The sequence below is a fragment of the Pecten maximus genome, chromosome 8 (assembly GCF_902652985.1).
Source record: "Pecten maximus chromosome 8, xPecMax1.1, whole genome shotgun sequence".
NCBI lineage: Eukaryota > Metazoa > Mollusca > Bivalvia > Pectinida > Pectinidae > Pecten > Pecten maximus.
In genome coordinates this window covers 10,586,924-10,600,005 of record NC_047022.1, presented here as the reverse complement: position 1 = coordinate 10,600,005, position 13,082 = coordinate 10,586,924, and the positions used below count along the sequence as shown (strand labels likewise).

Here is a 13,082-nt window from a genome sequence, read left to right as displayed (position 1 = left end):
TTATAAAGAGAGACTACTCCATCGCATGAATATATTACACGATTTATTTGTCATTTATCTTCTCTGAATTTCACTATATTCTAGCTAATATCTAACATAGTCCACTAAGTTGAGAGGCTTGGTAAGCCTATTTCAGGTCAAACCAATCTCTGTCAATGTCTATTACAATTTATGTTATCAAGCTTTTGTAGTTTAATTCTGAACATTGGAAACCATGTCAGGCTGTATATGTTTTTACTAAAAATGCAATATTTGTTCATTTCTTCTCTTTTTTTTTTGCACTTTAAAAAAAAATTTATATACAAGTTTGAAATGATTGATTATAATTATGTAATTATCGGTTTGATGAATCTTACAGAGACTGATGCTCGTAATATTATTAAGGTTATTTTTTATGAAAATGATTTATTATCATACGAGGGTGATTAGTAAAGTTTTGATCCTCATATTGAAGGATTTGAATTTTGCCGGAAATATTGTTTGGTTTTTCAATATAATCCCCTTCGGTATAATGACCTCAGTGCCACATTTATAGAATTCGTTTTCTTGCCCGATCAGAAAGTCATCAACTGCATGCTAGTGTAAGGCTTATGATGCCTGAAATAGCGGTTTTAGTTTCTGATATAGAAGGAAATCTGATGGAGCGAGATCAGGGGAATAATTAAGTGTTACAATCTCCTGGTGTCTTGAATGGTCACACACAATTCCTCCAAACCCCAAACCCGACCCCCCCCCCTCCTCCTCCATAAGAATAACAAAGGGTCAAAAATGATTTGTGAAAACTACTCTTAGTAATTAAAATCGACTTCTTGCCCATGTCACATTAAATTGAATATTCCTTTTGATTGCCGATATGGGCATTGATTTGCTCTAAACTCCATTGCTTGTCCTAAAAATTGCTTTTAGAGAAATAGATGATAAAATAGCAAGATTTTTTATGTATATTTGCAAAACCATTTTGATTTCCAAAGAAACTATGACATTAAGGATAATCACATTATATTAATTACTTTATTAAAAACTATGAATCATTACTTCAGTGTTCTTTAATAATGATTGTGAGTAATAGGGTGCACTGGAGCGATTTATAGCCAAAGTGTTAATGTTCATGTTTCTGTGTTCCAAATTTAATCGGTGACTCTAGAACCGAATGGGGCATAGAAGCGGACAAACTAGATATAAATTCATGATTAAAGATTGATTCCACTTACAGGGATGTCATACCCTGTTATTTAGTACACTACATGTGGTGTTTGTACATTATATGTTCAATGGTATTCAATCGTTACTTTTGAATTAAACTAGTCAAACCACCAACAGTTTTATTTCATCAATTAAGGAGTTTGCCCATCACAACGGCAAAATTTAAACTTTATATCTGATTAATTGAACTTTTAACTTAGCGTATATACAGTTTACATGTATAAATGGGTTTGAACTTTTTTCAATGCAAGACAAGGAGGAACCTTATGCTGGCATTATAAGCGGGATTTATAACAGACAATGTAGGTTAGGTCCGTGGCTACCTTAATCATTTACATGAACATGATTATCAAGTAAGCATTAAATTGTAGCATTCGTGATATATATGTCAGATGTTCATAATAAGTATGCACATTTACCGATATTGTTAGTTATATAATGCTGCTATCTTATGACATTGATTCCGTGATGGGGGTGGTAATATTCATGTTTGATATTCTTACGGATGAACAATGTTGGTATTTCCGTACATTATAATTGCAACTTTGGCAAACCAGCCTTTTGCCTTAGCTGTTAATACATCCTGATGTATTGATTCAACGATCAGTAGTGTGCTTGGCAAATTGTATGAATATTCGGATTATATAATAGTTACATAAACAAATTATGTGAAACACAATACTTACTATGAAGTCATTCCCTTCATACTGAAAGTATAAAACATTGAATCATCATAAACACAAATACAGCGATATATTTTCCAAAGTCGAAATAGTTTAGATATTTGTCAGATTTGATTTCTTTTGTGTTGTTTTTATTTCTGACAGAAAATAATTAATGTTAGTATCAGATCAAAACTATTATACGATTATGATTAGCTTACAGTGTCTCTATTGCTTATCATGTCAAGAGTTTAAGGGTCCCCACCACAATAGATCCCGTCAGTACTTACCTGACATTCAGGGCAGGTCCTCTGTAAATCAAAAATGATATTGTACTTTAATAAACATTACTGCGAGTTCTTTGTATTCTTGTTATAGATGTAGTGTTTTGAGACATTTTACTTGAAATCTATATCATCAGAATGATTTAAACGATGATGCTATTTTTTTCAAGCAATGGTGTATGCATAGGTTGGCAGCTGCATATGTATACATTTGTATCATGTTTAAACCCGATTTAAAAACCTTGCTTAATATGTCCTTTGGTGACTTACAAATTGAGAAAAACAGTTCACTTCAGATGTCCCAGTTTGCATACATAATTATACTGTTCACTATATAACGATCAATCATGTCAATGTGTACATGGTAAGCTTCAAATTTGCGCCATCGGTATGAAATAGTCAACAGGTTGACATGCACATTCTTGCTATGCTAGTAACATGGGAAGCTAACGAAACACAAAAAAAATCATGCTATCAACAAAAACAACAAAAATAAGCATTAATCCATATGAAATGCGCGGATAATAAGTGATTTGCTATTGATATCTAAAAAAAGAACATGGTATTTAAAATACACATCCCCAGGCAGTTTAATGGGACATATATTTAGTTGTTGAATGTTGAAGCAAACTAACAGCCTTCGATTATCTGGGTATATGTAGTACGAATCGTATAACCTATTGCGGACAAATTACAAGTAACTGATGTTAACTGAAACGAATGCAATACATTTGCAAGAACACGGACAAATTACTCCACCTGCAATAAACTCTGTCTTACACAAAGTTTCAATAACTATTGTTCTTTACATACTAGAGGGTGACACCTGAAGGATGTCACAGTTGGAATGAAGTGCAGTAAGGGGCGATAACTCTGTTCCTGCAGTTTTCATCAGAACCGCTCACTATCTCAATTTCGACCAATAATTAGACCTTGTGTTGTGGGCCGCCGTAGCCGATTGGTTAAGGGGCCCAGACACTTTTTCACTAGCCCTTCATCTCTGGGTAGCGAGTTCGAAACACATATAGGGCAGATGCCTTTTTATGACTGTAGGTCGGTGGTTTTCTGGGTACTCAAGGTTTCCTCCACCAACAAAACCAGGCACGTCCTTAAATGACCCATTCGGAACCCCTCGTTTTTTTTCAAAATACACCTCGGACGTGAATGGATATTTGAAGAAACGTTTTGTCACGTGACAAATCATTTGATAATGAAAATGGCGGCCACGCCAAAAAAGGTTGTGTTTCAGCAAGACACGCTGAATTCTTGAATTCCATTAAATACATGTTGAAGTTTTTTTTGTTTCGTCTTTAAACTAATTGCATTATCAAATTTAGATAAAGCGATGTTAACACACGTTAAAAAGTCTATGGGCGCTGCCATGTTTGCTTATAATGTACTCAGTATAACTTAAAATAATGAAAGATATTTCAATAAACAAATTTTAATCATGTGGAATGTCGAATTTGAACCTTAGAACCAGTAACTTTATCTAAAATTATTAAAAGAAATGTTTTACCTAAATCATGCGCGAACTCAATTGCCAGTTATTTTGCTCCGTCATTATTACGCGAAACCGCATTTCTCCAGGATCTGGGTAGATTACTGGACTACTAACGTTAGCGTCCGAGGGTAGGTATAGCCAACTCGAGGATGATCCGAATGTAAATGACCCTTCCTTTTTATATGACGTTAAAAACTTTATTTACATATTTCATTGAAATCAAACAATATGTAAATTCGAACCAATCAGAGCATAGGAAATGGCGACCTTTTCGGTAAAATGTTAATGAAATAATAAATTGAGGTTACAAGAGTAACCAGTGTCCCATGATGTACCTACATACCAAATTTAAATTTCATTGCAATCGGACAATAACTTAAATCTTCGAACATTAATACGTTCCGTTACTACATTTCATCGTTTATAATATTCTATCGTCAATTTATCGATCGGAATCCTGAGATATCATTACCACGATAATATTAAATAATTAACGAATTACGTTGCTAATGCTGCCATTCATTATAATATTATAATTAATTAAAGTATTTATATTACTAAGTATAAAATACCGCTTGAGTATTAATACTAAAAATAAATTGTACACAAAATCCTTAACATCACTTCTGGTTATAACATCATATATTGGGACCGAGTTCACAATTAGCTTCGCTATATGTTACATTGTAATATTAGAATTCATAATAAATTCCCAAAATTGCATTTACAACTTTCTATTTCACTTGGTCAAGACCAACATCTGAGAAACAAAATATAAAAGTTTCAACACAGCATGTTGGACATTATCAGGAGATATTTGTCAACAGCTGTCACCAAATACCGAGTATATACATCCAGGTCAGGGGTAGAGGTCAAATCTACACCCAAAAGTGTGTTAACAACTTGCGCAACACGACCGGCCAATCAGCTTGTGTTTCACTTGATCCAAGTCCCTTTGGAGAATGCGTTTCTCTGGTATGTATCTGTTTTCCCGAGTAAATACATGTAACACATGAAACGGGTACTTTATATATGATACGAGGATAAAGAGTAGTGTGTTGAGATTTTGAAAATCACAAATACACACTGTTACTGAAAATAGAATGACGTAGGATTCCGGCGTAAAAAGGCGGGAATTCCCCAGGCGCGGGTTACCCAGTGCAGTGTAAATGTCGGGCTTACTGTCTTTCGATTATACGTACCCGTGTGACCTAAACGGAAACTGTTGCATCACGGACAAGACAGGAAAAAGAACTTAATGTACCATATATGTAGAAACACGATTAATTATGTCTTTTGGATAGAGATGTTTGTGATAAATATGTAAAAAAAAAAAAAAAAGAAAAAAAAAGAGAAATGTGTCTTTCGTATTTTCTCTGATATTGCAACATTTTAAGAAATACTGGCAGTGACAGTGAAAATACAAGCAGCTCACCGAGCGCTACAAGTTCAATCAGACAAGAGGAAGGGATTTGATAACGTCACTCGTGACGTACGTCCGTAATAGACTCTCCGGAATGTGAGGTCGCGGTACATAGTACCCATGTTCAAAACACTATTGTGGCCGTTCTGTGATAGATATAGAAAAACTAATGATACCATTTTCTTCGGAATTATATGTACTTGTGATGTGTAAAGTTTCAGTATGTTGGCATTATGCGTTAATTCTCAAGACCGGGTTGTGCAGAAACCAGCAGTCAAAGTGTCGATTTTGGCGTGTTTGTACTCAAAATATCTCCATAACTACATTGTTCACAGATATACGGGACATGCCAAAACTAGATCACACCGAGTTTTACAAGTGTGGAAAGTTTAATCAAAACGTATAGAGTCGTTTTTCAGTTAGCTCCGGCAAAGTAGTCTGAACTAGCGCATGTATATTACCGTCCCGCAATACACTAAATTCCACACATTCTTGGTTACGTCACGTACACGTGACGTAACATCCGTAGTCTCTCGAAAAATACGACCCTTTTTCAAAACACTATATATTGTGGCCGTTCTATGAAAGGTATAGAAAAACTAAAGATATCCTTTTCTTCAGATCTATCTCTACTTGCTATTTTTGGAGTTTCAGATTTTCGGATTGAAACGCTGATTTTTAAGGACCGGTTAAACAGAAGCTGCCAGTCAAAATGACGATTTTGGCATGTTTGACCCAAAATATCTCATAAATAACAATTTTCACAGGAATACCCCACATATCCAGACCTAGATCGAGTCGAGTTTTACGATGGTTCAAAAAACCATAAAGATTGTATGTGCCATTTTTTCCACCCTCAAATCGCTAGAATAGCCGGCAAAATGGGTGAATAAGCCCATACTTTCAATTCGCTCCGCAAGGAGCGATAACTGAGTTATCGCCCCTTACTACACTTCATTCTTTACTAGTGGGGTGACACCTAAAGGAGTGTCACAGAAAGAATAAAGTGTAGTGAGGGGCGATAACTCTATTTGACCATGAAAGACAGATAAATACAAATAAATTCCTTTCCTTTAGCATTAATACCTTCACTTGCACTGATTTTCCTCACTTCCACTAAATTTCCTCATTTGCACTTAATTGACACACGCGACATTTATCTAAGTTTAAAAATTCATACTGGCGTGAGGAAATTGAAAGTTATGGGGGTTACCAGTGCAATAATTCTCACACATTCTACAGTTTTTTGGAATATGACACTTTAATTGATTATGAGACATCAATTTGCATATATCCATGAATAACTGGTACCTCCTATATAATAATAATTCTCAAAATTCTACAGTTTTCTTGAATATGACACTTTAATTGATTATAAAAAAACATCAATTGGCATCTATCCAAGCATAAGTTCAGGGCCTTTTGTCTGTTGTTAAATGAGGTAGTCACCAACTACTACAAGGATACCCTGCCTCAAAATGATCCCTGACTGAACCGTGGTGATCAAACAAACAAACAAACAAACAAACCTATGTTCAGCTTAGTAACAGATGTACTCGCAGTATTCTAATCCATAAAGAGTGACATATGCAATCAAAGATTAAGAAATGTCATGCATATTATATAATATGATGTCAAAATCAGGGTTCTAGTGTGTTGTTCAATGAGGTAGTCACCAACTACTACAAGGAGACCAAGTCTCAAAATGATCTTGCATGACTAAACCATATGTGTGGTGATAAAACCAGCAAACAAACCAAACTAAGTTCAGCTCAGGAACAAATGCACTTGCAGTATTCTAAGTTTTAAAAATGTCATGCATCATTTGAGGTAAAAATCATCCAGATCAATAAGGGTAAAGTGCTCTTGCCCAAAGACACAACTACAACAGCACATACCGGCCTGATTGTCAGCTTCCCTTTTCTTCTGCAGGACAACTGTTCAAACTTTTCTATACTTCTTCTATAAATATAATATTAATCAACTTGGTGTACTTGGTTTAACATCCTATTAACAACCAAGGTCATTTAAGGACATGCCAAGTTAAGAGGTGGAGGAAAGCTGGAGTACCAGGAGAAACATTACCGGCCTATGATCAGTACCAGTTAACTTCCCCACGTAGGTTTCGAACTAGCAACCCGGAGGTGGAGGGCTTGTGAAAGTGTCATGACATATCTTAACCACTCGGCCATCGCGGCCCCTCAATAATAAAAAAAAAAAAATATTTATGCATATGGTGGTGTTGGCCTTAAAAAAAGAGACATATAAACTGTTTACATGTTCACTTGTCCCTGTATTACAGTATTTTACCTGTGTGGTGATGACATTATGAAGAAGACTATTTTGTAGAATGGTTATCATTAAAATTATGGCCATTGTTTGAATTTGTCGAATAATTTTCTATAATACCTTTATACAAGTAAAGTTTAAATTCAAAAGATATATAAAAAAAAAACTACATATGGTTCCCTAACATTGCGCAACACAATAAATACATAATAGTTAAAAAAACTTAAGTATAAATTTGTCAGAATTGGTTTCTTGCACATTGTTTTCTTTGGTATATGTAAGCGAAAGGTTGAAATATGACATTTCAAAATGTACTTATTGCAACCTGTGTGCAGATGAAATTTTGGTGAAAAACTATTTTGTAAAATAGTGATAACAAAATATTGGTAATTCTTTAATTTTGACAAGTAGTTTTCTATAATACCCTTTGTAATAAGTTGAAACAGATTAAAAATTCAAAAGATAAATTAGTTAATTAACTCAATGTGATATAACAATTGACATAATTTTAGTAAAATTTGTCAGAACAGGTTTCTCGCACTTGGTTTTCTTTGGCACATGTAACAAAGAGCTGAAATATATTGATGTGGAATTGATAATAAAGCAACTTATAGATATCTGAAAATTTACTAATTCAATAAATTCCAAAGTCAACTATTTTGCAAAATTTAATTGTGATAGCTAAAACCTGGTAGCTCTTTGATTTTGGCAAATAAGTTGAAATTAATTTAATTTCAAAAGATAAAAAAATACATGACATCTTCCTACACACCCAAAGCAGAGACATATAACATATATATACAATATGTCTCTGCCCAAAGCAACATAATTTTACTTAATGCAACATAATAATTGACAATATTTTAGCTTAAATTTATCAGAACTGCTTTCTTGCATATTGTTTTCTTTGGTGCATAACAGTTTTCTTTGGTGCATAAAAGTGAAGGGTTTAAATATATTTGAAAACTTTTTTTATTTATTTATTAATGCAAAAGATGATATAATTTGACACTGTCCTAGGGACCATCCCAATAAACTTAATTATAAAGGGCAGGTCAGAGACTTTAATTTCAAAATTTAAAGCATTAGAATATAAATATTTCATTAAAAATTTGAAAAAAACCTTCTATTACTGAAAAAGAATTGTTCAATATAGGTCCTACTGCTAGTGTGTACTTAAGTAAATGCACAGTGGTTCCTTGAAAGTTCGTGTCATCGTAAGCTAATATGTACGATATATGATTCTCGAAATGTCGTTGCTCCTCAACATAAACAAATATCAGCTGATCAAGACATCAAAGCATCAACTAACGACACAGTAATTTCATCAAACAAACAAACAGTTAAGAAATTAAATATTACATATTTAAACGTCACCTGTCTCAAAAACGTTAATAAGCACGTAACATTTACACTAGGCCTACTGGAAGCCTGCGACTCCATACGAGTTTAGATTTAAATTTGTTATCGAAAAGAATTGAACGCTGGTCTGGGTTGACGATGAATACTGATCCTGGAAAGCATTAAGTATGGTCATAATAGAACAACTGTAACCTCCAATGTCACTTTTAATATAACATAATATTAAAAAGTCCTGGTCATGACGGGAAAATGTAATACAACTCACTTAGAATGCAGCTGAAGCCTGGAGTTGAACGAGTAAGCGGCGTGAAGTCCCCGGTGTTATTCCATCCGGAACTCATCGGGGAATCATTTCAGTGATAATACCCGATGAGTTCAGGATGGCGTTATTCTATAGTTTTCCTTTATTTATACGGACAAGACGACCAAACCAAGTGAGTTTATAATTTCTATTCCGTATAAACTTCATACGGCACTTTTTACGGACCTGTTGATGTTAATGCAGGCTTTAAAAGACATCATAAAGATGACTCGCGCAAAACAAATATAAAACCAGTTGATCTGTAATGATTTTAATGCTGATAACTATGTATGCCGTCCTGGTCCATCTGTTCAACCATGCTAACGGAAAGGAAACACCTGGCCTTGCGTCATCAAAACAGGCAGCCTATTATAGGAAATTACCCCAGTCGAGTGGAAAAATACTGAGAAGGTCGAAAAAATAGGCCATTTTCAAAACAATATTGTGTCCGTTCTGCTAAAGATATCGAAAAACTAAACAGACTGTTTTCTTCAGGAAACATTTATCTCTTTGTATGACCGTTGTATATATATGTGGATTTTTTTCTGAATTTTGAGGGCGATTTAAACAGAACCTATCGGTCAAAATGTCGATTTTGGCATGTTTGACCGAAATATCTCACAAAAACGATTTTCCACAGGGATACCAGATACGCCCAGACCTAGATCGAGCCGAGTTTTACAATTGCTCAAAGTATCAACCGAATTGTATATGTCAATTTTTCTGTCCTCAAATCGCTATTATATCCGGCAAAATAGGCGAATTAGCTCGTATTATCATTACGTTCCATAAGGAACGATAACTTTAATGAGTTATCGCCCCTCACTACACTTCATTCTTTACTAGTGGGGTGACACCTGAAGGATGTCACAGAAAGAATGAAGCGTAGTAAGGGGCGATAACTCTGATTTAGAGTGGTTTTCATCAAAACCACTTAATATATAAATTTCGACCAATAAGAAGTCTCTGTGTTGGTCCCAATGCAACCAAATCCATCAAGTTGAAATTTGCAGTTGCCTAATACACCAACATATCAAATTTTATAAAAATCAGACAATATCTTAAATTGGACCATGTACCTTACCAAATTTTATTGAACACGGACAGTATCTAAAATTGCACCAATCAGAGGTCAGTAAATGTAATTTTGTAAAAAATGTTAGTGAGGTGACAAGAGTAAAGAGTGTACCATTTTGTACCGGTATCCTTTTCAAATTTCATCAAAATCCGACTATCTAACTTTGGGCCAATCACAGGCCAGTTAAAGGTGGCCATTTTCTTTAAATGTGAATTTGAGGTCACAAGAGTGACCATTGTCCATAGATGTGCTTACATACCAAATTTCATCAAAGTCAGACAATATTTAAATTAAGACCAATAAGAGGCCGGAAAATGGCGACCATTTTGGTAAAATGTGAAATGATGTTGCGAGAGGGACCGTTGTTCCGTGATGTAGCTACATATCAAATGTTGTTGAAATTGGACAATATCTTTATTTGGACCAATCAGAGGCCAAGAAATGGCAACCATTTTGTTAAAATGTGAAATGATGTTGCGGAAGGGACCGGTGTCCCATGATGTAGCTAAATATCAAATGTCTTTAAAATCGGACAACATCTAAATTTAGACCAATCAGAGGCCAGAAAATGGTGGCCGTTTTGTTAAAAAAGTTAATGTGAGGTTACAAGAGTAACTGGTGTCCCATGAAGTACCTTCATACCAAATTTCATTGCAATCGAACAATATCTAAATTTGGACCTATTTCCTCGAAAAATGGGAATTCACTCAATCACTTGTAAATCTTCAGGATTTGATGGGAATTTGCTCACTCCAATATTTTTAATCTTGGAGGAAAAGGGAAATGATTCACACTTGTATGAGGAAAATCCTTTTTTTTTGTATTCCCCAGTGGATTACAAAAGAGAGAAGGAAAATTGTTTGTTTGTTTTTTGCTTTAGCCATTTACTCAGAACAATATTTCGATACATCATCCATAGAATTCAAAGTCAGTATTAGTGTCTATTACAATAGTTCATGTGGAGCAAATAGGGAAATGGTTAGGTATTACAATTTTTTTTTGCTGATTTGAAAATTTTACAACTAATGTTTGGAATCACTATAAATATAAAGGTCATGATCGATCGTCATAATTTCTTAAACTATCTATGATCATTTATTGATCGATCATGAATAGAAAGATATATCTACAAGAGGCCCAATGGGCCTGTATCGATCACCTGGCTCTACAGCAACTTTGAAATTGATGGCGGTTATTTCTACAGATACCATGCTGAATACCTCTTTATTCAAATATCATAGTAAGCTAGGTTTATTCATATTAATAAATTTTCTAGTCCTTCATTTCAGCATTCTTTTGGCCTAATATCAGGTGTTGGAGGCTCTTGGCTATCATAAAATTATTGTTTACAGATTCAAGCCGGTTTCACCCATGTGAGTGTAGGTCAAGGTCATTCATTTGATTCAACTTGGTAGCCCTTCACCCCAGCATGCTACAAGCTTAACATCAAGCCCCTGGGCCTCTTGGTTATTAAAGAATGAAGTGTAGTAAGGGACGATAACTCGTTATCGTTCCTTACGGAACGTAATGATAGTATGAGCTAATTCGCCTATTTTGCCGGCTATTGTAGCGATTTGGGAGCGGAAAAAATGGCACATACAATTCTGATGGTCTTTTGAACCATTGTAAAACTCGGCTCGATCTAGGTCTGGATGTATTTGGTATCCCTGTGGAAATTCGTATTTATGAGATATTTTGGGTCAAACATGCCAAAATCGTCACTTTGACCGGTAGCTTCTGTTTAACCGGTCCTTAAAAATCAGCGTTTCAATCCAAAAATCTGAAACTCCAAACATAACAAGAAGAGATAGTTCTGAAGCAAAGAGTATCTTTAGTTTTTCTATATCTTTCATAGAACGGCCGCAATAGGGTTTTGAAAAAGGGTCGTATTTTATCGAGAGGTGGCGGATGTTACGTCACGAGTGTTACGTCACAAGAATGTGTGGAATGTAGTGTATTGAAGGACGGAACGTAAAGTACATGCGGCTAATTCAGACCACTTTCTGGAGCTAACTGAAAAGCGACTCTATACATTTTGATAAAACTTTCCACACTTATAAGACTCGGTGTGATCTACATGTATGTCCAGGCATATCCCGTATATCTAGGAATAATCTAGTTATGGAGATATTTTGAGTACAAACACGCCAAAATCGACACTTTGACTGCTGGTTTCTGCACAACTCGGCCTAGAGAATTAACGCATAAAGCCATCTTATTGAAACTCCACACATCACAAGTACATATAATTCCAAAGAAAACAGTATCTTTAGTTTTTCTATATCTATCAGAGAACGGTCACAATAGGGTTTTAAACATAGGTACTATGTACCGCGAGGTCACACATTTCGGAGAGTCCATTACATGTACGGACGTACGTCACGAGTGACGTTACTACGTCTGTTCTGCTTGTCTGATTGAACTTGTAGCGCTCGGTGAGCTGGTTGTATTTTGCTGTCACTGCCTATATTTCTTACAATTTTACAATATCAGAGAAAATACAAACGATACAATTCTCGGCACATTTTTTTTTTTTTTTTTTTACATATTTTTCACAAATATCTCCATCCCAAAGACAGGATTAATCTTGTTTTGACATATATGGTACATTAAGTTCATCATGTCCGTGATGCAACAGTTTCCGCTAAGGGCACACGGGTACGTATAATCGAAAGACAGTAAGCCAGACATTTACACTGCACTGGGGAAGAATTCCCGCCTTTTTACACCCAGAATCCAACGCACTAACACATTTTCGGAAAATCTGAAAATTTGAAATCCGGAACCAGCTTAAGTGCAGTAAGGGACGATAGCGGAAATTGTATTTAACACTGGTGTTGACCAGTATTCATTTAACACTGGCGTTGACCAGTGTTCATTTAACACTGGCGTTGACCAGTGTCCATTTAACACTGGCGTTGACCGGTGTCCATTTGACACTGGTATGTCTACATCAGTGTAAAATGCACACTGGTT

The 13,082-nt window shown here is 35.1% G+C and overlaps 1 protein-coding gene across 1 annotated transcript in view; it reads right to left on the bottom strand.

Annotated features, from left to right (window-relative positions):
* Positions 1-1,127: 1,127 nt before the first annotated feature.
* LOC117332109 overlaps positions 1,128-13,082 on the bottom strand; it is a 73,761-nt gene continuing 61,806 nt past the window's right edge. Inside the window, exons 8-10 of the mRNA XM_033890993.1 lie at positions 2,156-2,176; positions 1,890-1,910; positions 1,128-1,172 (exon numbers count right to left, since the gene is read on the bottom strand). Coding sequence (XP_033746884.1) covers positions 1,128-1,172; positions 1,890-1,910; positions 2,156-2,176 — 87 coding nt within the window. The remainder of the gene's footprint in view (positions 1,173-1,889; positions 1,911-2,155; positions 2,177-13,082) is intronic.